This window comes from Limulus polyphemus, unplaced genomic scaffold (genome assembly GCF_000517525.1).
Source record: "Limulus polyphemus unplaced genomic scaffold, Limulus_polyphemus-2.1.2 Scaffold355, whole genome shotgun sequence".
In the NCBI taxonomy this organism is placed as follows: domain Eukaryota; kingdom Metazoa; phylum Arthropoda; class Merostomata; order Xiphosura; family Limulidae; genus Limulus; species Limulus polyphemus.
In genome coordinates this window covers 210293-237281 of record NW_013665965.1, presented here as the reverse complement: position 1 = coordinate 237281, position 26989 = coordinate 210293, and the positions used below count along the sequence as shown (strand labels likewise).

General features: G+C 32.6%; 1 protein-coding gene across 4 annotated transcripts in view; it reads right to left on the bottom strand.

The window, feature by feature from the left end:
- Positions 1 to 304: 304 nt before the first annotated feature.
- The window catches only part of LOC106457641, an 80316-nt gene continuing 53631 nt past the window's right edge, over positions 305 to 26989 (bottom strand). For 3 of the 4 annotated variants that reach the window (XM_022383640.1, XM_022383638.1, XM_022383639.1), the window contains 10 exons: positions 25975 to 26064; positions 24361 to 24558; positions 20276 to 20453; positions 17779 to 17912; positions 16455 to 16763; positions 12615 to 12704; positions 11244 to 11369; positions 9835 to 9985; positions 8695 to 9363; positions 305 to 5537 (listed from right to left, as the gene is read on the bottom strand). In XM_022383640.1, the coding sequence (XP_022239348.1) occupies positions 4648 to 5537; positions 8695 to 9363; positions 9835 to 9985; positions 11244 to 11369; positions 12615 to 12704; positions 16455 to 16763; positions 17779 to 17912; positions 20276 to 20453; positions 24361 to 24558; positions 25975 to 26064 (2835 nt within the window). In that variant the 3' untranslated portion in view covers positions 305 to 4647. The remainder of the gene's footprint in view (positions 5538 to 8694; positions 9364 to 9834; positions 9986 to 11243; positions 11370 to 12614; positions 12705 to 16454; positions 16764 to 17778; positions 17913 to 20275; positions 20454 to 24360; positions 24559 to 25974; positions 26065 to 26989) is intronic. The other variant, XM_022383641.1, reaches the window with a different exon arrangement.

The following is a 26989-nucleotide window of genomic DNA, read 5'->3' as shown; positions in this document are numbered from 1 at the left end:
CCAGGATTCGAACCCCCGAACCCGAATACTCTAGCCACTTGGGTGTCAGGAGGGCACTTTTGAGATGTTTTGGAAGTACCTCTATTTTTTACTTCTAGTATTTTTTGTCCCAATTTTTTCGTAATACTGGGGAGCCGAATAATTATACCATTAGTAATACTAACACCTTGTCTCAGTCATTCTGGAAAACTATAACATAAAATTAGTAAATATTATGCAACACGAGGACTCCGCTAGTAATGACCGGTATAAAATCAATTCGATCATTTGACAGTTAAAAAAATGTATTTCTCACTCACAAGTCTGTACGAAACGTTTATTTTATAATTCATAATATAATGGGGATGGAATCTACAAGTTTGTGATTGCACGTCAGGTTTACAACGAACCACAAGCCCATATATTTATAGTGAAGTCTACAATACAGGCCCAAAAATTAATTAATTCATGAGTATCATAACACATGATGGACACATGATCAACACTGCAAGGTATACGTATCACACCAATTTAAATGTCTATTTGACAACTTTCATACATACAGTATAATGACTGATATAATGCCTATGAATGATATCCATTCCTCAGAATTGTAAGCACAATACTGGGTAAATATTTTTGTTACATGTATAATCATATTTCACTTTGTACACTTCACACACGGTTTACTGGGATTATTTTTTCTTTACAACTTAAAAAGCTGGGTTTTCTGCTTAACAACTTCTAAAAATATGTTCGCACAAAAGAAATGAAAAATGATAAACACTTCAAGAAATTCAACGTTACCAAAAATTACTATATGTTAACAGTTTTCTTATCATAGCGTTTTATATTCAAAGCAATAACCTTTAATCAATACGTTGCGCGTATTTTGTTTTACATATTCGTCTGGCTGATAGCTATAGCGTAAACTATTCGCGAAAAACTACACTTAAGACGCTCATTACTTATTTTGATTTAAACAAAACCGAACATTCGCAAGATATTCTCCAAGTCTTTTCTACTCGTTCGTCATACGTCGTGCGATTTGTATTCCTTATCCAAGATACATGGTATTCCGAAACGTTTAATTTTGTAGTTTTCCTTTTTGAAATGCACATTTCTCTATTTATAGCAGAATCAACAATTAACTGTACTAGTCATACAGACAAAGAAAAATTATTCGTATTACAATGAGCGCTTCAAGTTTTAGTACCAGCTGAAACGTTGTTTTCAAACGTTTTAACATTTACACTCAGCGTTCAAATAACTTAACGACCAATTAGAATTTCCCAATTTTAATAAACTCACAAGCCTCAAACGAAAATGGGCTAATATTTCATATTTTATTGAAACCAAAGTATATTGTTTCTTATAGAGCAAAGCCACATTGGACTATCCGCTGTCCACCGCCCATAGATTTTGGCGTTGTAAGTCCGTAAACTTACCAAAGTATAACCACAAAGTTACGTTTTACGTATTTTGAGAACATATTTTGTGACACGTCTTGGCAACAGTTAACTAAATTTCTGGTCAGATTTTTTTAATTTGTTTGAATCGTAAAAGACGAAAGCACAATTAAGATCAGAGCACGTAAAACAAGTATTTATTTCTATTTATGTTTCTTGATTGTCTAGTGGGGTCAAGCAGTACGTTTATTTTGTAAATATAATCTTGTTTTCTGATATTGCTAAAGCTTGCATAAAACGATTAATTTGGCGTGAAATTTATCACATTGTATATTTTATAGAAAAGATTTGTTGTGATTTACTTGAGTGCGAAACAAAAACTCTAGATGTAAATATTAGTAGTATACAGAGGAAAAGGTGATTCATATATTATCCAAACTATATATACGTATACCAAGTTAATCTAAACGCTTTCCCAAGGGTTTAAGTGGTTTAAATTTAATATACTTATAGCGAATAGGTATTTGAACGTATTTGTCTGCAAGTGTTTAAACTAATATCTCATTAAGGTGAAATGAAAAATGTTAAGGATGAAGAGGGAGTCAGGTTCCAGACGACTGATTTCACTATTTACAGCCATAGATCAGTTGATTACATCAATCAAGACACAAATGAAGTTCATTTAACAATTTGGTACGATGATCAAAACAACAGAATGTCACGATGACAAAGGATGTCAACTATTAACCTAACATAAGGTATTAGAAAAACTTACTTTTAACACTATAGTGAACTATCAAAGAACACGTAAACCACATGGGAGATTTTTTTTCTTCAGATTTTACAGCTGATACTCGGTTCTTCTATCCCCGAAGATAGTTAAGGAAACCGATTACAGTATCAGATCGTTTGTAAATCACTGAACAAAAACTATTTCCTTGTTAGTTTATTAACAAACTTCACCTTGAATGAGTAGAAGCAACTGTAACAATTCCATATCTGAAATATCGATGATGCGAACACATATTCAAGAACACTTGTCTACAGAATAACGATGATACTTGTTAACGAAGTAAAGAACAAGGTAGATAACTAACATGAAATGCATTCTAATGAAACAACAAAACAAAAGCGCATGACTGAGAATAAGTCGTCCACAATTACCTATACATGTGTTAGCTCATGAAAAATATAATATATTAACAGATGTGTTAGCTCATGAAAAATATAATATATTAACAGACTTAATATTTTGTTGACATAAACTATTTTTTTTACAGAATGGAAATATATGAAGTTATCCACAGACAATGTACTAACAAAAACTAACTGACATATTTGTATGGCATTTGACAGGTAAAACAATTAGCCCATATTCGATGACGAGGAACCCACTTTGAGACTTATAATGGTTGGAGACGGCTTGAATTGATAATGAAGAAAAGCTTTAATATAAGTTTAACATAACAGCAAATGTTTATTACCCATTCAAGCCGTCTACAACCATTAATGAGCCCATATAATCTTTCATTATGCTTACAATGGGCTTTAATATTTAACTTGTATTTTGCAAAATTGCACAATTAAAAATGTACAAGAATCAACAGGGAACCTTGTAACAGAGATCACAAATCAGTACTTATACAAAAGCATTAATAACAAAAATAAATAAATAAAGATTTGTAAAAAATTAAGCAAGATAAAAAGATTTATTGATTTTAAGATGAATGTTTCTGCCACATAAACAGTAGGAACAACAAAAGGTATGCAAATGTAACCGAAAAGTAGACTCATGCTACTGCAGAGCTCCTATTTTCACATGCACTGGATGAAACTTGTCAAACATGCCTGCTAAGAAAGACAAGAGTCCAATGTCTGAGTTGTTAAGCTCCTATTTCCACATGCATTGGATAAAACTTGTCAAAAATGATTGCTAAGGAAGACAAGAGTCCAATGTCTGAGTTGTTAAGCTCCTATTTCCACAAGCATTGGATACAACTTGTCAAAAATGATTGCTGAGGAAGACAAGAGTAGAGTGCCTGAGTTTTAATTTTCTAATGAATTAAAAGATACCTTTCATAATCATGTAATACAAGTTAACCGAAAGTCCTGAATTTTATTTGATTGGGAATATTCAACTAATTAAAAATACTTTTAAAGACAATTCTAACCGTTGCTACTATAAAGTCAGAGACTAGTGTCTTAGCCATTACTGTTGAAACTCACCACCTTTAGTAGTTACCTGTAAGTAAGGAAAGTAATCATTTCTTTTCACAGCTGATCCTGGTTAGAAATACCATGCTATTCATGGACCATTTATGCTGTAACTTTATTTTGATGAAAATATTCTGCTATCAATTATCTAAAAAAATTCTACCACAGAGGACTTAAAACTTCCAATAATACATTTCTAATGGAATGCATCAAAACTGGAAATAAGAAGTTATACTTATTGAAGTAACAAAACATTAACACTCAATGCTTTAAATTTAAACTTCAGAAACAGTTTACAGCAATGGGACATCAAGAAAATTCACTAATGTATTTGTACTTTGAAGCCTAAGTCCATCCTTAATCAAAACAACTGACTATATAAGTGGAAGAGAACTATTTTATACACCTGAAACTATATACTCATGTAAGAACTCACTACTAAAAACCAGTTTTCTCATATTACAAACATGTGCTATTACCCTAGTACAACAACCTTCCTTCTGTCTGATGTACTGAAATGTCCCTAAGACAACAGCTCTGTTATTTCCATTCTTAAATCACACTATTACTATGTGGATTTAAAACATCACTTACATATACTTTAAACCACAAGAGTTTTCAATTCTGTGATTTAAATTTTATCTCTTCCTTTTTATCTTGTACTAAACTGATTAATGAGTAATCTAGTTTAATAGCCATGATGTAAGAAAGCCACATGAGCAGGACAACTACCTAAGACCATCTACTTCCAGAACAATTCTTCTAAAGGCATATAAATAAAACTATTGTTGGATAACAGGGTATAAGCTATCTCTAGTAATGGTGAAGATATTATTAGCTTGAGGCACAGAAACAGTTATTATTTAGTCATTTGTACTGATATATATATATATATATATATATTGCACAATACATCATAACTGCACATAATTTCAGATCTACTATAAGCAAAGCAAAATATATTTTTCGGAGAACACCACTTTGTTGACTGATGGGTGACTTAAGTTGGCAAGTTTATTTCATGACTAGCCTTTTTATATTCATTTTACATTTTCACTTTCTTAGATAATACAGGCTGTTCATTATCAAGATCCACAGAACTGCTTTTGGTGTGTCTGTGCTGATAACAAGACAAAAGGTGAGAAGGAAGATGTCTTGATGCATCTCCCTGACTTACAGTGTATTGGGAGTCATGAGTGTGACCAATTTCATTACTTTGCTGCCAGGGCAATAGTGGAGGGCTAATTCCAGATGAAGATGGAATTAAAGAAGTAGGAATAACTTCACCTGAATGACTAAGATTTGAATGTAAAAGTGTGTTTGAAGTTCCATGATAAGATACTGTTGACTCCATTGACTGAGACCTTCCACAGACCTCTAGGTACACTGGATGTGAACCAACAAATTGATGGGATGAACAATGCGTTCCCTGACTACAGACAGTGGCAGAAGTTTCACCAGTAGGAATACCAGAAGATACAAGACTAGTTGTAATGGAAGTTGTATTTTGTCTATTCCCTGCTTCTGGTAGATATACATTAGAGAATGATCGGTGTTCCATTTGCTTTCTAGCTTCGCTTCTAAAAAGTACATGTTTAGTGGTTGCAGGTAAAGCTTTCTGGTCAGTTAGAATACTGGTTGATACTTTTCCACAAGTTCCATTGGTTGAGGCATATTTCTTCATCTGAGGATGATTCTGTTGTCTGCTGTATCTTGGGAAATTTTGGGCAAGCATCCTGGAATGCTCAGACACCAATCCACCTTCTCCAGGCACAGAGATTCTTTCTGTTTGTGTCCATGAAAGATGTTTTAAACTTGACTGAGTAGAATCACCGTGGCAAGTAGACAATTCAATTTTCTGAGGTTTCTTGACATTAGTGGTGGTAAAAACTTCTTTTGTTGTTTCATTATGGCAATTCATTCTTCTGTGTTGATCTAACAAAAAGAAAATAAAGATATAATAATTTCTTAGTTTAATCCTGAATGGCAGAAAATTAATTGAAACTTTAAATATATGCTTAGAACATTAACAAAATAGCCAATAATACATTAACTGAATATAATGTACATATACATGTCTTATCCTTATTAGGTTACATTGTCACCGATTACTTAACCAATGTGCACAGGCTCAGTCAATTGGACAGACCCCATATTGGAGAAAGGGTGTTGATTATTATTCTGAATATACTGTATCTATTTACATGAAATATGGCAAGCTTTGAATAAAATATACATTTCTGTTGTACACAAACTATCAGATGTGTTACAAAAGCATTTGTACTCAAAATATGTCTGTAAATTGATAACATCAGTCTGATTCAGACTCAGATCAGTCAGAGTACAAAGTTGGTGTTCATCCAACGGTTAAAAATACTTTTCATTATTGGACATATTGCATTTCTATAACCTCTGAAATGCATATCTACAGTAGTTTTCAGTATTTCTGTACATTGTACCTGGTATGTATCTAATCTTAACTACCACGAACTGTTGCTAAATTAGCAATGTAGAGTAAAATGAATAGTTGATAAGTCTGACACCACATATATAATACCATGTTGAATGGTACTCTGTAAAGGGTCATGGCATGCTCATTCTGAATCCCAAATATGTGCATACTTGAGATACTTTCGATGAAAAAAAGGCATTAAATTGCTTGTTCTATCATTTATCATGGTTCACTTCACATTCTAAGTTATTGATTGACAGCTTCAAACAGAAGTGCTGGCCAACACAAAAGATAAATCATGCTCTTTTATGCTCCTCTCTCATCAGAAAATGAAAAAGAAAGCACTGGCATAGACAGACAACACTTAGATGGACTGCTAAATTGTATTAGCAAATTTGACAATAAATTTAGTAAAATATATATTAATTTCTTTTCTAAATTAAAGTGATCTAATTTTGGGACATGTGTATGATTAATCAAGAAATTAGGTTTTATAAATTGTCCCAAGGTTAAATCTAGATGATTAACATTAGTGAAAACAAATCAAGTTCAGCCCTCTAAAACAAAATTTAAATTGAAAGTTAATTTTAAATTAAACACCAATTCAAAAGTAGAAAAACAGAGCAAAAGAAGAACATAAAAGTATAAATTAAGCTTCAACAATGTGAAAGCAAATGTCCTCAGGAATGTTGAATGATTCTTATTCTTCACCCAATATAACCTGATAGAAAAAAAAATCTAGGTCTAGTAAAACTAAAAAAAATGCCTACTCATATAAACTTTTTTAATTAAGAAATTAAAAACACAGACTATTTACCAACAAATATTTCAAGATAAATAAAAAATTGGGAATTTAAAAACCTGTAAATAGGGATCATAAAAAAATTAAACAAACAAGGCTGGTGATACTGAAGACAGCATTTACTCAAACTACAAACCCCTATTTTGGCTCCACACTGTTACCTAGAATTGTATTTGGTGGAGAAAAAATAGGGATTTGTAGTTTGAGTAAATAATGTCTACAGTATCCTCAGCCTTGTTTGCTTACTTTTTTTAAATTCCAATTCTTTTATTTATCTTTCTTGCTGGTTTTTTTATGCTCAACTATAGGCAAAGAATTACTTGATATGGTAGCTAACTTTATACATTGTAATGATAAAAAAACATAGCTAGTAGCTAGCTGATACGGTTCATGATGATTTTAATGTAGCTATTGACTATCTGATTGTTTTAGTTCAAGATGTAAAATGTTAAGCTGAGACTAACGATTGTCATGGAGATTTGTTTGAGAATACAGTGAGCATTTATAGTTTCTGTGTAAATAAATTCTCTCTATATAATGCATAGCAATGGGCAAATATAAGCCTAGACTAAGACACAATGCATTCTAAGTGTGTATAAGATTTTACCATTAGAAAAAGCAGCCTTTTCAAATAAAACATATGCATCGAAAAAATTCACTTTAAATAAATCTTCATATCTTTTAAAGCAATTATTCAACAAATGTGTGGAATAAAATTTAATATTACGTTTATTGATGGGATTTTTACTCCTTCACTTCATAAGTAATATAGGGGTTGGCTCCCTAAAGACACTGATTGTATAATGTACAAAGCATTGAGTATCTACATGTTACAGCCACTTAATGTTTATCTATTATTGGCTGGTAATTCCTGTTTGACCCTGTACTTAAGCTTTTTAAAGGAAAACCAGATATTTGTTTAAAAAACTAACTTTAAGGGGTAATGATAACATTGGTTAAACTAAAATTATGATGTTGTTCAGTTTATGTAAAATATAAAAGAAAGAAATTCACTTTGCAATACCTCTACAACCTTCTCAGTACCTTATTTAGTATTCTACAAAAGGTTCTGGTGCAATATACCAAGCCATTCTTGTTGTAGTCTGGCAAGAGAGTAATAATAATAATTACAAATGAGCCGTTTTGAGTAGTTTCTTTTCCTTGTAAGACTAACATGCATGCTTTATTTGTGCATTTTTATGTGTACAGCTTCAGCAGTCAAGAGTAAAGGTTTTAACTCTGCGTTAGTCTTCTGGAATCTTAATGGACCCCAAATATTTTGTAAACATCGGCACCGACAGATGGAAGCATGTACATGTTTGTTGTTCTCAGTAGCTTCAGTATTTGGTTAGTTTGTGTTAAATTGTTACACTTAGTTTAGGTGGTAAAAAAGAAACAAGTTGTAATATTCAATGTTCATTTATTGATTAATAAGGAAAAAGACTGAGTATTAGCGCTTTTTGTTTCCAAAATAATAGTTTATTATTCTTTAACTATTTTTAAATTAATTTTTTATGATAGGGTCCACTCGGATTCTGGAAGAGTGACTATAAAAATGTTTACAGAAGACTAATGCAGGGTTAAAGTGTTGTTTGAACTGAATCTTTATTGTTTATGGTGCTTTTAGTCCAAACATTCTATTAGTTTTGTGCAATTCTTTGCAATCCCTATTACGAACCACCATCATTTTTCATGATATTTAATTTGTTTTCCCATAAGGAACAAACTCTGCACTCTGATATTTTCATCTAATCTCTGTTGATTTTCTTACAGAGGCATAGAAAAACATTTTTATATATGTGTACAAATAAAAACTGAATATCACATGATTTGCTCACCTACATGCCTTTGGTCTGAATATAAATCAGCAAAAAAAGAAGGGTTATCTGCTACTTGGTCAAGTAAGTCATCTTGTTCGATTTCTTGCTTGGCTCTTCGCCATTCTCGTTCAATTTGCTCCCTAGCCATCTGGTGATGACTGGATTTTTCTTGATGTTTGTATATATCCCGCTGAAGAATAGCTCTAGTCTCTTGTTCAAAAGATTTAATTCTTTCTTTCGTTAAAGCAGACACCTCTTCATAAGTGTGGAGGACTACACCATCATCAATTTTTTCAAATGGTTTTCTTTTTTCTTTAGTTCTTCTCTCAACTTGAGAGTCAGAGTCCCCCTGATCAGATGCAAGTTCACTTGTACAGAATGATGACAAAGAAGTGAAACTGGAGCAATTATCAGACATGATGGGCATGTCTGGAAGTGTCTTGGGCAATTTCAGGGACTTTTCATGACTCCAAGGAACAAACATGAATTGACTCATTATTGGTTTGTGCATGGTAGGTTCTAGGCTTTGATATTCTAAGAATTTTCTTTGTCGGCCAGTTACAGAATATTTTTTTTCATTACTAATGATCTGCTCATCAGCATGAATGGCTGCTTTCTTTTGTCGATGCCATACTTTTTGATGAGCTGCACTCATTAGAGAGGAGACAAACTCTCGTCCACTAATTCCTACAAAAAAAAAAAAACTTTTACCATCTTCACATCACATGGATTACCCATGACAATCATCAAAGGTAATATTGTATTGAGTTTTCTATTATAGATAAATTTTTCCTTTTGAGAAATAAAAAAATAAGTTTATAAACTTGTATAATTTCATGCTAATTGGATAATATATATTTTTCGAATACGAAGAATTATTTTGTTATAAGCTATTTTTTTACTTGATTTATCCTTAAAAGTCAAAAAATAATTTAGCATACATTTCCTCTAGAAATAACTAGCAAATATGAAAACAAAAATGGAATTTGGCAGTAATTTCACACATACATTATTTGACGCTTAACAAACACTAAAAAGCTATAGATGTCATGCTGATATCATAGAAAATCATAAAGCTTTTGATAAGAATTACAATGATATCAAAGCATTAAAAAGTAAACATGGCAGATTGACAAGTTCACAGAATTATCAACTCACCAGCAGCAGCAGTTCCCCCATCTATCTTACGAATATTTTGAAGTAAAACTTCTTGCTCAGCAACAGGGAGGGGTTCAGATGATCTTTTTACATAATTATCTGGCAAGTTTGCTAGGTTCTCTGTGGGTGACTTAGTAAATAGCCATTCTGCCTATAAATAAATTTTTCTATTTAATAGTAAGAGACTGCTGTAAATATTCTTCAATGGACATCAAACTTCAAAATAAAAACAATTCTAGTCAATATAAGGACTAATGTAAAAGAAACAAAACATTTTCCTACTATATACAATGTTAATAAGGAATAAAGCTGTACCATACTAAACTTAATGGCAGTTGTAAACAGCTTATAACAACTCCAGTTCTATGATGTATATAAAAATTGCACTGGTTAATACAGCACATTCACAGAAAAATACAGAAAATACAAATATTAACATGTGCTGGAATTTATAGAATTAAATGCGGACTTTTCCCCATATTTAAAATACTTTTATTTACAAACTTTTGGCTCTCTTACCAGAGCTTTCATGAGGCAACAGTAAGAGGGCTGAAAAAGCTCGCAAATAAAAGTATTTTAATGTGGAGAAAAGTCAATGTATAATTCTACATATTAATTTACCTATGTTATGAGCCTTAAAAAACAAATATGCTAGTATTTCTTGAATTAAGATTATCTGTCATCTTAATGATGTAAATACAACAATATATTATAGCAAGACACAAGTTATGTTCAAATGAAGTAATTTTATATTAAAGTGACCATCATCTTATACTATTTTATATTAAAGTGACCATCATCTTATACTATTTTATATTAAAGTGACCATCATCTTATACTAAACTTTTGTATAAAACATTTCTCTCATAATGATGAGGTTCTGTAAATACTCAAGAAAGTACATGCTTAAACATTATGTAGTAATCACACAGTAGTAAAAAGAATTAATTAAATTTCCTTTTGGCCTGTAATACACTATAACATCTATGATTCACAGAGATCCAACCTGATTTTCCTTGATAAAACTGTGGTTTTCAGCAACACATATCACGGTACAAAAGCCTGTTATTTGAACAATGTCTTGTTGAAAATGTATACATAATATATATATATTTTCACTCTTTGAAGTTTTTCTTTAGTGAAACTAACATACATAACAAACCTAAGAATGCAATGTTTTTCTGATACATTCACATAAAAAATGTTAACTAAGCATTTTACAGTTTCCCTCCAGCAAAAACTTAAAATGTGTGTAGTATTCACACTCTAGATATTACGGTGGTAAATTCAGTAATACAGTTTGAAAAAATATTTGCATTCTTTCTGGTAATTTTGAAAAAAAGCATTAAATTTACATTCCCAAAAAATATACACACAGTACACAGTTAAGCAAACAATTTAGAACTTACATTTTTAATGATGGTTTCTGTAATACAACACTGATGGGGCATGTCTGTAACCAAAGCGACCATATTGTTGTCTGCTGACCTTACCAAGGTAGGCCCAAAAACAATAGCAAGATTACGAGCTTCCATCTGAAAAGGTATATATAAATATATATGTGTATATACAGGGGCAAAATTCTGGTACTGAGCATCGGAACTTATTTTTTGAGGTGGTACTAGTACCAGGACTTATTTGAGCTGCTTTGTCATTTTTTTATGTTAACATGTAGATTTTGTTTTCTTTTTCAAAAACAGGTCCCCTCTGCCCAGCTGAGTACTTCTACTTTTTTAGTTTAGATTTTTATCCCTGGATATATAGTTTTTTAAAGAACCAAACCTATATCTAAAAATAGGTTAGTGATTAACACTTGTATGACTGAAACACCTGTATTTAAGAGTTCTATAAAATCTCTATAAGAGTTTTCAAACAGCCATGTTATAATTCTTATGTTAATTTTGTATCTTAGGTATCTTCACTAACAGAGATCATACACTTAAACCCTAGTTACAGATCGATCCTGAATATGTGACAGTGAAATACAGCTAATTGTAAAAAGGTAATGTATATTAGTCAGTTTTGCTTACTGATGACTATCGAGAACTTAAAAAAATCTTTAAGTAAATTGTTCTGAGAGATCTTATCACCATCATAACAATACAGTTTTAAACACCTACCTAATGGATGAATTACAACCAGTCAGATTGAATAATTCTTGCTAACAGACATACTCAATGTCATATTTAGGCCAAATAAGCAAAGTCAAACAATACTGAAAACTTCATAAGGATATTATCAATAGATGAAAATAAAACACTTCACACAATAAGCTATATAACCTACACTGGCATTCATTTATGAAGAGTTTAAGTTAATATTGGTGTATAATCTATATAGTTTCAACAGAATTTCAAAGATTTGTCAGTTTGATATCTAAATGTTTCTGTTGACATCAAGTTGTTTTTAATTTGTCCTTCAACATATCAAAGTTCTGAAAGAAAACATAAATCAATAAAATGCAAAGAAACATTTTTGTTTTACTGACTGATGATTTATTTGTACTTCTCCAGAAGGATACCCCAATGAAAAAATAATAATCAGTTTGAAAATATGTCAAATGGCACTTCACTTTTTATTTCAGCTGTAAACGAATATTTCCAAAGCTTTATTTCAGTTTCTTAGATGGTTCATTTACTTACAAAATTACCTTTTTAAAAGATGAACAACAGGTTTTTTTTATGAATATCAGGAAATTATCACATAATTAAAAAAAAAGAGACAAATGAATATTCACAAGATTGTTGTTTAGAACACAAAAATTATATTTTATTACCAACCTTGTTATTATTGGCATGAATCGCAACTTTCTTTAAATGGCTCATTATACATTTTAGTGTCTCAAAGTAATGACGAGGAAGAAGATGAATCTGAAAAAAAACTATTGTAAGTATATTATCATAAGTGTTTGAACATATTAATTCTAGAATTCAAACATCTCACTACAATTATTCATATTATAAAAAAGTATTCAAGTCCTCTCAGTCAGAGTGATAACACTAAAGACTTTTAAGGTAGAAGCTTAAATTCTCTTGCAGTTTGGCTTATGTTGAACACTGCATAACATCAAATCACATGAAATTCATAAAGAATAATATAATATGCACATCCTTAATAACTATTGTTTTTGAAAATACTGAATTCAGCTGACACTATTATTATTTGCATTTTTCTCTATGTGAAGAATGGTTTTTAAACTAATCATGTCTATGTACCTTTTATTTTGATAATTTATAGATTACAGTTTTGAAATAAAAAAAACAAATGCAATTATACACTTTTAGAAAATTGCACAAAATTGCATAAACACATAGCCATTAGATATAATGAAAGTCATAATTTTCCTACACTGAAAATGTATTTCTGCCAGGTACTTACTTCTGCCCACATGCACAGTCATTCTCATTCAGTGCTGCTTTCTATTTGCAAAAATGTTTTTGCATGCCACAAGCCTTTCGTTCCCATGCACCCCTCAATGCACATGGTTTAACTGATTCTTGCATGCAAATTATCATGTGACAAACCTCCACCAATAGTAGTGCCACACACTCATGTGACTCCCTCTATACTATTCTACCTAACTATCACTTCGAGTTTAGGCAGAAACATAAGCACTGGTTGACAGTAGGGAGGAAGGTTGGGAAGTGTGAGGGGAAGTAAGTACCTGTTGGAAATACATTTTCAATGTAGGAAAATGATAACTTCTGACAAGGTACCTTACTTCTGCTCTCATACATAGCTAGAATACCACATTGAATAGGTGGAAGGACTGGTGCAAGGGAGAAAGTAGAAGCATCTGAAGAACATTCTCTAATAAGAGGATTATACGTGAAAGACCTCACCACTTCTGTATCAGGTACACTCTTCACCCAGAGGTGGAAAAGGTGTGACAGATCCGGGCAAAAAATTATGAAGTATGCATCCCAATGGGAGAGAAAAGGGTTGGACAGTGATCCTAAGCACATTATATTAGAATATGAATCTCCTTAATGAACAGAATGTAAGTAAAATAAGGGATGTGCCCCAAGGTGCAGAGTGGCTAGAGTGCGACGGACTGTACATGGAAAGTCAATGGCATCCAAAATTTGACCACCGGGAACCAACTTCCATGTGGGGTAGGATGAGGATCATACCATCGGTAAGTCAACTACAATCTAAAACTCAACCATCTTCACCTCAAGTTCAACTGACCAGAGGGAGAAATGCCACCACCAATCTGTGAACAGGGCACATGTGAGCAAAATGAAATGCATATATATCCCACTCAAACCAAACAGACTGAAACCACCTCAAACACAGTAATATTCTCGGCATAAAAGACATCGAGGGGTCGCGCAAGAGGAGGAAGTGGAGCAACCAACAAGTGTACCCACCATGACCCACAAACATACACAAAGAATGGAGAAACCCATGGATATGACAGGTAAAGGACAGGAAGATGAAAGACATAGAATATGAATAAAGGTGTCATTGTCACAGAATGAAAGAAACAAGCAACCAAAATAAATAGAATACAGCATCACAGAAGCCCAACATGATGCTAAATGCACAGGAGTAACCCTAAAACACAAACTGGTGGAGAAAATGAGCCAACAGTAAGTCCCTATTAGAAGTGGATGGTAAATGAATGGTATACGACAGTGTCCCATTCCAGAAGAACTCAAAATCAAATGGAGGGAAGAGGAGGATGTGTCCCACGAAAATTCCCTAGATATAGGTGGAATGCCTTAGGAAGGAAGTGAAGGTAGATATTTTCTGTAGGAAAGTCGATAAAGTAAAACAAAGCTGGAAAACTAGATGGGGGATAAAATGGAGAGGATAAACAGAGACTGCCCCCCATACAGGCAAAAGATTCTAAGTACATAGTATAAAGAAGAAAATCTGCTTGATGGTAAGCTAAGGCAAAATGAACCAAAATGTGTGTAGGGTGAGGTATGCAAATACCTTCTCCCAAAAGAGAGACAAAAATGCTCATAATAAAACATAATGTCTGGAGAAGGAGGGGGGAAAATTATACTGTGAAACATGTCTTAAAAAAAAAGGCTGAGGTAGGTGTAGCAGATTCCACAGTAGAGGCATGGGAAGGCAAGCTATAATCAGGTGGAGGAAAACTGACAAAACTTAGGTCATCCTAAACGAGTTTGGCAGTTGAAGGAGAAAGGTAAGCAATATTGAGAGAAAGAAGGGCAGACCCCGACCCCCAGGGTTGTAAGAAGCATAAATTATAAAGAATTACAAAAATGAAATAGTTGAGATAAGGTAAATTTAAATAAGTGTATAGTGAAATAAACATATGGATTAGATGCTATTTGTTGAAGAAAACAAGATATTTAACCTAATTATCAATTTACTCGCAAGATGAACTACAGATAAAATGAAAATAACAAACAACTGTTAAGCCTAATTGATCTGTGCAGAACAAATTATATCACTAAGCTCTAATGTAAAAAAACCTATCCTAACAATATGTCTGTATAATATTGGGAGAAAAAGTTTGTGCAGACCCCACAAAAAAAGGTAAAATGAAGAAGTATAAAAGATAAATACTAACGAAAATGAAATAAACGTTATATTGTAAAAGTACGTAAGTGTGTATTGACAAGAACATATGTATGAGATGTGATGTATTGAAGAAAAAACAATACAGTTAACCTAATCTTATGATATACCAGTAAGATGAATTACAGGTAATCCTAAAATAACAAAGACCCATGTTAAGCCTAACCTAATGTTATAGGACAAAGGATAAAAATAAGCTTTAATTTCAAACCTGAACTTGACTATGAGTATTGACCAATCTAACTAAACTTATGTCATTGAATTCAAATAACTACAGATAATAATATTAACAGTAAAAATATTAAAAACTATAATAGTATAGCGTCTTATGTTTCCAAATTCGGCGGACTATATTTTAAAATGTGTGGGCACCCAAACTCAAGTCAACTCATTGGATGATAAATTTCCCAACGAAGTACAGCTGATAATTCCCCTGTTGAGGACCGCCATCTGAAGCCTGTGTAAATGTGCTGATAAAAGATATAACATCCAAAGTGGTAACTTAGAATTCATAATTTAAAGTGAATAACTAAACACAACCGTGTTGGCAGAAAGAAATAGAAAGTAGAAAAATGTTCCATAACTCGGTAGAAATATATAAAATAATTCCACTTCAGAATAAGTTACAAATATCATTATTGTATAATAAATAGTAAACTTGAGAGATATTGATATGAAGATACAAAAAAAAAACAATTGAAGAAAGCACAGACTAAACACCTGAACAAGAGTACTGCCAACATAGAAGTTATGGTTATGTAGAATAGCACAGAGGAAGTTACATGGATGTGTGTGGCACTACTATTGGTGGTGGTTTGTCTCATGATAATTGGCATGTGGGAATCAGTTAAACAATGTAAATTGAGGGGTGCGTGGGAGTGAAAGACTTGTGGCATGCAAAAATACTTTTGCAAATACAGGGCAGCACTGAAGAAGAATAGCTATGCATGTGAGAAGAAGTAAGGTACCTTGTTGGAAACAAATATAATGACAAACAGATATTACACAGACTTTGAAGACAATAATAACTCTTGACAGTACAAGCTCAATGATGACTTTACCAATTGATGAATTGTTTGAAGTTTTGAAGCTGGGTTATCTAATTTACTGGCAGCAATGAACTGTGGATACAGAGAAGAAGTAAAGAGAGGTTCTGACAACCTTCGGAAGAAAGCTTTCAAGAGACTAGAGACAACATTCACATCATTCCAGTGAGCATCTTGGAGGTCAATAGTGGTTGTTTGTTGGTTGACAGCATTGATTAATAAACTGACTGCTGCATTATTTCCTGGTACTCTGTAGATTCCAACTGTGTCTAGCCCTCGGGTTTCAACAATACCGATACACAGATCTACTATCAGTGGAACAAACTAGTTTTCAAGGAACAAAATAAAAACTCATGATTAGAAACTTTTTTCTATTCAAAACTATATCACAAATTACTGATCTAGTATTCCAATACTTTATCAAATATTTAACAAGTAACCAGGTATCTTAATATCAGAGAAAAGTTCTATTTTGAACAAATCAGCTTGTGTATGACATCAATGAATATTCCAAGGACTTATCACTAATCAGCTTATCACTTACCAAACTCTTATATAAATAATGTACAGAAGTAGTGCTTCCTTGAATTAATAGTTAAATTTCAGGTCTCCCAGCAGTATTTCCTGCTGTCAGCCTTTAAATTAAAGCTAAATTTAACAAATTTCAGTCTGGAATTGACTGAAATACAAGATATATTTAACAAAATCTCTTTAAAGATACTATATTATAACTGATTGTCCTTTTGTTGTTTCCCAACTTCTACCAACCAATTGTGGATAACCTTTCTTACCTTGTAAGTGAGAATATTGATGTTTCATTAGCCACAATGAGTGTCTGCTTTTGGGCACATGTATGACAGCTACAACTAAAAACTGAATTTTACATTTCAAATGAAAAGCAAAAAATTTTATTTCTGCAAATATACATTTTTTACACACTGAAGCATAAAAAAGGGCCTTTATGGGCTATTACAGGCTTTTTGAGAAATTATACAGTTTTAAAGGTTTCCCGAGAGGCCTGAAAGTGATTAGCTCATATTTCATGTTTAATTACATTATGATTTGATTTCTACTGTTCATCAAAACTATGAAAATTAAATAGATGAAACATCAACTAGTGGTCTTATTTTCTCTGAGCAAGAACTAAAAAACAGCTAGACATGAAACACAAATTCAAAATTGCAATGAAAAATGTATAAATATATCTCGTACCAAAGTATGTTTTAGAATACTCATGAAAACATAATCTGACTTCCACAAAGCTCAAACTGAATCCAAATCGTTATATACAAAGTTCTCTTTCATTGGTTATATAAACTTTCAATCAGAAGACCCTAACCTGATTATTTTGTGAGCCCTGGTATTGTTCAAGACGTAAACCTGACCTAGTCCCTTTGGCTGGTGTTGAGTTAAACATTTTTAGACCATGAACTACTCTACCACGCCATGCAGCAACAGACTTGGGCACTTCATCTGAGGAGGAAAATAAATACATTTTGTAATTATACGCACACGCATATAACCATAATAGCAATGTTCTTTTTCTAATTGCAGCTTCAGTGGCATATAGGTCTACTTGACACATTAAAAAAAACAAGAAGAAAAAGGGCAGAACTTGCAAAAAAAAAACGGTCTACTTAACTCCTTAAATTCAGACAGACACTACCAGCATCTGGCTGAAAATCACAATTTATCCGTTGGACAGTGACAATGTCTGATAACATTTGTCTCTTTGGCTGAAAACTAATCCAAACCATGTTATTATCCATCTTTTATAACTAGACCAGAAATTTTATAAGGTATGATAATAATTATTAGAACATCATGAAAAAAATCCTGGCAGAATGTGCAAAAATTTATGGGTTTCAAGAAATTAAAAGGTTTCAACCAAGAACAGCTTTTGGGAGATAATGAAAAATGAAACACAAATAAAAGAGAAGACACAAGTCTAAGCTACCAAATCAAGGGAGAAAGGCTATTAAATAAAGAAAACTGAGAACCAGTAAGAAGGAGAGAATATTCCATCTCTGATATATAACTTATAAAAAACATTAACCTAGACACAGTTAAAAGTTCTGAATTTGAAAGCTGATGCAAACTCCAACACAAGAGGAATATGGAAATCTAAATGGATAGTGTGATGTTCATGATACTGAATACCTACTTATGGAACTCGCTGATGTATATAGCAAACACATACGAAAAAATAAAGCAGCAAAAACAAGAACTAGAAACTATAACTTAGCCAACAGAAGTAAAAGGCAAGCAAAGTCAAAATTAATTAAAATGAAAAAAAGGGTTGCTATAAGATCATGAAAAAAAATGTGCATAAGAAAAACATAAAATGATATCCTGAGTTACCACTGAAAATAGAATTCAATTTTCTAGGCTTGTTTAATCCTGAACATATGCAAACACATACTAGAAAACTGCTGGATGGAGGAGTAGTCTCTTTGAGGATGAGAATCCATCCGCAAAAATGTAGACATCACATTACAGAGTGTATGATTAATAGAAATTAGGCTTATACAAAAGTTAATATATTAAATAATGAATGACTAGATCTTCAGCCCTTTACTGTTATAGGCTATTATTTATCTTCATCCTAAATATACATTAGGCGCGAGTTATTTTTCCATTTATGCAGTATAGGGAGAATCTAATAGAGAAAAACTGAGAAAGTTGTGTTAAGATAACCAGGAAAGAACTCTGTGTATATTAACTGAATGCAGTAGTTTAAGATATTACAAAAAAAAACATTAATAAACATCTTGTACTCAATACTGGATATATTTGTATTCCACATTAAGCAACCTGCCTTGGTTTTCTTTGTTGCTTTTAAAACTAAATCATAGGGAATACATAAAGTCCCATACATTATATTAAAACAGTTTTGAACATGCAAATCAGAAAGTCATGTTTCAACCACAGACTATATAAAGTTGTGGTGGAACAGATGGTATCTGAACTACATTTCAATACTACTTGGCATTTCGTAAGTAGTACAACACCACTGAAAATTGATTGCTTTTTGGAATGGTATGCAACAGCCATTTCTGACACAAAGTATTCATATAATCAGACCACAGAGATGTGTTCAAATCAAGGGATTTAAAAGTTACAAGACATGAATATCTCTTGTACTTAATGGCATTGTAATGCAAAGGAATATGGATCAACTTGTGGGTACCAGGAACCATCCAGAAAGAGACCTGCAATACATCATTCCTCAGCCACAGTAGCAAATTACAGTATTTTGTAGCAAGTGAGAATCCCTGAGCACAATGGTCAGTGGCAAAAGTCATCCACGTGCCCCAGGCAACAGTACCCAACATAATCAAGAAAGATCTCTGTCTAGAAAAGTGACACATGTAATATATACACACAGGATGCTTCCATGTGTGTATCAATTCAAACCTCATATGCCTCAAACAGCTGGAGGTTGAAATGGGTATTCATGCTGTTCCATATGAAGACATAATGGTCAAGCCACTAAATGCAGTCCTGTGTGATCAGACTCTTGTAATGGGTGGTGAAGCCCATTGTCCACATACACTATATGGAAAGTACACAGGTAGTGGTATGCTTTTGAAATAGCAGCCTTGCAGCAGAAACTATGCTGCAGGACTATTATCAGATAAGCTATATGGACTGTATGATGTGGAGAGGTTCATATTGTTCCAATATAATGTATTCAACCTCTGTAAAAATTCAACAACATAAGATATAGGACATTACCTACATTTTTTTAAAGTTTTCACTAAATATTAATTCTATATAAGTGGTCCATTTTCTTTCAACATTGCCAACTTTAACAGACTGCTACAGACATTTACCAGTATGAGAGGCTCTTCTTGTTTTAGGTGCATGTGTCCCTGAGGGAGAGCGATGTCGCAAGGCAAACTTCTTGATTGGCCTGGGTAGTGGGGAAAGACGTCCCATAGTATTCCACAGCTGCTGTAGCTCAAACACTGCTGCTTTCTCTAAAACTGATGTTGGTTCATTCAGCCAGTCCTGCAGTAAAGATTTGGTGATTATGGTTCTAATAATCAAATTATAAGACTTACAGCTAGACTCTGTATTGTCATTCTCAAATTATAACAATATGAAACATATTAATCTGGGAAAACTTATTTCTTACGCTCTGCCACAGCATTAATAAACTGCAACAAAATATTTTATTTCCATTTATCTTGGGATGAACGATCCAGCCTCAAAGCACTCATCCAATCAGCAACTGAGCATGACTAAAGATGTTTCACTAACTTTACAAACTGTTCAATCACTGAAGTACTCGTGATCCTTTTCAATTCTGCTTTAATGTTTCTTTACTTTGTGAGTGAAAGCTATTTTTAATTTGTGTGATGTGTTGTTAGATATCTCTATGTAGCACGATGAAAAATTGATTTACAATGTCTGAGACTGAACTCAAGATTACTTAAACATTTTGACATAATTTAAACTACTGAAACAATTATAAAATTGACTAGCAAGTGTAATTTTCAGAGAACTGATTCTGATGCCATACAGGAATGTCAGCAACTATCAACAGGGCTTAAAAAACATTAAGGATGGGTTGACAACCAGTTAAATGATTGCTCATTGCTTGACTACTGTCAAATTATGTCAGATATTTCTATGAAATTCCTAGACAAGTACCAAAATGAGAATCTTAAAAATGCAAGAAATTGTCAGAAGTAATCATATTATAAATCATTTAGGTATAGCTAATAAGCAAGTCCATCCGTTGTTTTGCTAAATCGGCCCTAGCAAATATGTTGGATATAATGGATCTTTTACATAGCTAAATAGTAATAACACATATACACTGTATTATTAATTCATGATGTGCAAAAAAATGTGGCTTAAATTAGTCTCATGATTATATTCAGCTCTAATGTTCATCTCACTTTGTTTTCTACTTATTTATAACAGAGAAAAATCTTACTCAAATACATTCTTAGGCTTTTTTCACAGTTTAGGTTGCTGAGATACTGTTCTTGCAACTTTTGAAAGTTCTTTTTTTCTACATCACTGAAGAATATACGGGAGCTTAACTACTTATAGACTGGATGCTGATTGACTGTGTGTTAAATAGTATTTTTATTTAACAGTTGAATCTCTTGAAACTGTATGCTTATTCATTGAAGCATTAAGTTATTCACTGTTTACAATGCAGCTAATGGTTGAGAATTTTCCAGAAAGAAAATTTAATTGAGTGTGAATCAAAATATTCTAGAAGAAGAAAAGTGTTCTATTGAAAGTGAAGTGCTACTGTCACTGCAAAAGTGTCAAGTTTTAATGACATTGAGTATCTTGTAAGAACTGAAGTATAAGTTATGTAGAACATTTTGTTCCTAAGCTAACAAACCAAAGTCATGCCTAATTGTAGAAAACGAAAGCATTTTTTGGATTTTTTTTTAACTTGTAATCAAGACAATATATATTAAATGGTTAAAGGTATATGCAAGTAGTGCTCAGTTGAGTATGCAACACATAACTGACCATACTAGATGGACTTCCGCAGGGTCCCCAAAAGTGTTCTGTTTCAAGAGAAAATAAAACCAAAATTAAGAGTAATAAATATTTTTATTTCCTGCTCTTGAAGTTCATGTGTCATGCTGTGCCATAGCCTACAGAGTGCATCATTCTTCTTATGATTCATGGCACGCGCACGCTTTACTGACGTCACAATAGTACAAATTGCAACATTAAGCGTCCCTTATGTGATGTCATTTTAGTGTCTAGTGACTGACTGACTAACTGACATACAACACAGTCATGACAGTACAAATTGCAACATTAAGCGTACCTCATGTGACATAATTTTAGTGTCTACTAACTGACATACAGCATAGTATAGTGGTGCAAGTGGTTAAAACAGGTGACCCCTCCAGGCACCCTTCAGCCCCCTTTTGGGGAAATAAAAAAGCATTTATTAAAATCTAGCCATATAAGAGGAGACATTGGGTCGAAGACAATAAAAATTGGGTTTTTAATTTCTGATACCAGCACCAACTAAATCATTCCAGAATAAAATGATAATGACAAAATTCATAATATCAGTTAATAAGATCATAGTACTTCATTACTTCATGCTCTATCTAAGTCAATAAGTTCCAGGGGGCTACATCAAGATAAAATTACTGAATTCATGTATAGAATGTTGCCTGAAATGGAGAGAGCTTAACTGTTTCATTGTTCATGCTATTTATGCAAGCATCTTCCTCTTCCCTTTTCACATCAGTGAAAATTTCTGTGTACAAGACTTCTTTCAAAAGGTTTGCCCACACTACAAACTACACATGTCCAGCAATATATCAGTTTCTTACATAAGAAAGCCCCTCATATGTGCATGGAATCTGATGGCTGGAAAGAAGAGAAACCATTTCTATGGGGACCTCTCCATTGATGGTTTTTTATTCACTAACAAATATTGACAGACTGTAAGTTACATTATTACTGAGCTAAGCTCATCTAAAGTATTTTGGTAGTGGTAATGCAACAAGTATGCAGGTCACTTGCGACATGTTGATGAATGAGTATTCATGCCTCTATTGCTATGATACATCTATTTATGAATGGCATAGAGAATATGAAAACAATCCAATTAAACACAGTCAAGTAAATTGTTAAATTACATTTACAAGTGCCAGAAGGCATTTTAATGCACCAACTACTTGAGGATTCCATCAACACTCAGTAAATTAGGTGCTCCTTGATGGACCTTTTCCATAAAGTATCACAAAGACCATCAATCTTGCAACTTGAATGCAGTCAGCTGCCACTTTAGGGAGACTTGTTCTGATATTGTAAGTAAAGAGCTGTTTTGTATGTGTGCCTTAAAACTGATTCAGCACCTTTAGTTTGCATCACAAACAACTGAAAGGATAAAAGCAGACACAGTTCCATTCAGATGCCAAGCTTGAATTTCCCACTCAAACTCCACCACATAATAAGCAAGCAGAAAACAGTCAACCAGCAAAGCTAAGGAGAAACAGATGAAGGACTACACCCAAGAAAGATACAAGCAATTTATTACCTCAACCCACAATATAATGTACTCCATACATGTGTTACCAAAAGAAGAATATATGTGATGAGGAGTTTGATTCAGAACATGATTTCATTGTAGCCATAGGCAATTTCAAAATTCATAATTATCAGAAAGTATTATTGCATGGCTCACTAATTTTAAGTAAAATCTTAAAAGTCTAATTGGAAGCAAAACCTTTGTGGGATGTCAACCCTCCTGTGGAGTTCTCTCTCCATTAATATAACAAGATCTGTGTCCTTTTTGTATTTTAGCCATGTTGACTGACATCTTTCTGTTTCTATTTGTGTGGGCATGACAGAACTGACCTGTTTGGAGAACCATACATTCTAAAACAAGAAAATGACTGAAGATATCTGTCCATGACTAGAAAGCTGGTCACTTTCTTATGATTTCCAGTTGAGGAAAAAAGTTTTCTTTCTTTTTGGATTTTATGCAAAGCTAAAAGTTATTTCTATAACACGCTAGTCAATAACATGCACTACCAACTAGTACATTACTCTTGTCTGATTGAAGAGTGGAACTTAACTGTCACTCTTATAGCACACCCACAACTTTAAAATGTGGACTGCATTTTTGTGGTAATGGGAGAAAAGTTTGAATTCTTGGATTACTAGTCAGACATACTAACCACCAGGCAATGTCTGGCCCTGGTAAACAAAAAGAAGAAGCCCTGACCAACTATTGGTTTCAAGATGGAGTGATTTTTGAAATCAAAGAAGAAAGAAAATCAATTATAGCAATGCAAGAAACATACATAAAAAATGTTTAGTAAAATCTAGAGAAGTAAACATTAAGTATTTTCAACTACCAACTTGATAAACCTTTCCACACTAAAAAGACTAGTAAAAATATTGTTTTCTTTACCTCATGATCTTCCATCTTGATGTGTTGAAGTGCAGCCAGCCACTCTATCATCTGCACATGGGTGTCTGCTTGAAGAAGGTATTCTGTACCTCCAGGAAGACGCAATCGAAAGACATGCTTCTTTTTTGTGTAGTCATGAGCTACTCCTGCTATGCTTGATTTTACTGGTATGTGTGTGTCTTCAATTCCTGGGCCAACCTAGCTCACAATGATTTCCAACTTAAAGTAATATATCTAAACTATTATACAAAACATAAATTATTTGAAACACTACAACTTCCAAAAACATATTTTCAATGATATTAACTGTGATAAAATGACTTGTACAAAAAGCTCAAGACAGGATAAATCAAGAACCTCATCATATAAAATAAATGAGTTTGGGTATTTTCTCCATAATTTATGCTGTATTGTATTGTATACCTGTGAGATGCTTGTGAGCTTTACCTTACATCATAATTTTGACAGTAAGGACCCAGATTATTTATTAAAATATCTACTGAAATTATGATGTTTCCTGTGCATGCTCATATTTTATTAGTACACACAACAAAAATGTATACTTAAGTGTTATAGAAATGTTGAATGCCATTAATCAACTCACCATGAACTGATATTAAATAAATTGTTGAAATATGCAGTTTTAACAATTTCATCTTAAAAAAGTGACTTATACCACATATATGCTTTTCTTATGATTTAACTGGAATTATTCACTATTCAGAATAACAAATTTGTAACACATGGAAGAATTATGAATGTATTTAAAACATATGGAAGGGGGTTTATCTGATCCATTTGAAACATATTGAATGGTTATACTTGCCTATTTGTGACTAAGGAATAGTTGTATCTATTCATTTGAAACTTGTGATATAGTTGTGGATGTCCATTTGGAGCATCAGAGTATATGATGCGCATATCCAGAACACACAAGAAAGTAGAGTTTGAAGGAAAGGAAATATCATAACATACATTTCAGTTTAAAAGCATGATAATTTTGTCTGTCAAAAAGATATAAAACTTGCTGGTTAACTAAGGTATAAAAAATTGTTGGCAACTGTTTTATGGTGTAAAACTGTTTAAACAATATTATACTTTGAAAATACACTGAAGTATAATATCAGATTTAACAATACAGAAATATGAAATAGTTATTACAATTATAAACTTCTTAAACAATGGATTTAAAAGTAACTAACTATTTATGTTAACAAAAGTTCATGTGGCTGATCTGGCAAACATAGTTCTATATCAACTTTTCAAGCCTAAAAATGTACTATATGTGTATCCTGCTTTTTATTCCTATTACATTGAAGCATATCAAGTAAAGTTTCAAAAAATGAGTTGTTTCAGTATTGGAAATTATAATAAAATGTTGAACATACCTATGAAAAGGATGTAACAATTTACTTCAGTATAATAAGTATGAAGAACTATATGTGATTTTATAGGCTAATTCACACATCTGTCAACATTCAGAGGGCAATGGTTAACAATTCTAGCAGAATAATAATTCAAAATGCACATATTACAACACAGGATAATATAGACATAGCCATGAGTTTTTGTTCCATAACATCTGTAAATTGAAAAGCTTTACCAAAATCTCACCTCAGATGGATCTCTTCTTTCCTTTAAAAGATACAGCATCTCTGCATTGAGCACTGCCCACACTGGTCTCCAAGAGCGGTCACTTGATCGCTGGCAACAGAATCGTACGTGAAAATCTTACAAACTATGGATTAGAAGCAGTAAGCAGTTCACATTCTTTAGACTAGTCAGCTCAAGTTTAATTTATATTTGCTCAAAAACTATCAGTTCTATGCAAATCTATTACAGCTCAATTATGTATGAAGAACTGCATTTATAAAGATTGTTGCTGCCAATCTTTCCCAAATGTTTAGTTTTATTCAAAAACCTAAAGATAAAGAAAATCGAACATGTAATTTATCTATCTGCTTTTATTTTTTGTGGCTATCACTTAGCTCAAAAAGTTTGTAGCCTAACCTATTAGTAACACCAAACCGTGGTGAATATATCTGAAAATAAATTACAACCAGTATTTGTTTAAACAGTGCATAAAGTTCTCTTTCTCACTCTCCCAACAGGAAGAAAACCCTTAAAACATGTAAAAGAGTGAAAAACCTGATTATAACAAAACAAAATTAATGGCTCAACATCCTATTTTTTGAAATGGACGGTTTAAATTAAAAAAAAGGGATCTATTAAAAAAGAAAAGAAAAAGTAATAAATCTATAAATTTTAGCAATGATTTTTTTTTTGAAAAAGATGTGGAAGAAAAATCCAAAAATTTCTCAATCTACACATTTACAAAAAGTACCTGATGATAAAACACTTTTGCATTAGTTAAGAGGTTTACAATGTTTGCCAAACTATTAAGAGGAAACACTGGCTAACTAATAAACTGATGGCCATGTTTAGGTTATGAATTATCTAACCTATATAAAAGCCAGTGTGGATCATGACACATAACTCTTGATTTCTCGAAATAGGAGGAGTCATAAAAGCCAAAATGCATTTACCCAGATAGAATAGTTCAATTACTGTCTGCCCATTATGATTTTAGTGACAGGGGTGCTGTGAAACTTTATAAGTGTAGTGAGTG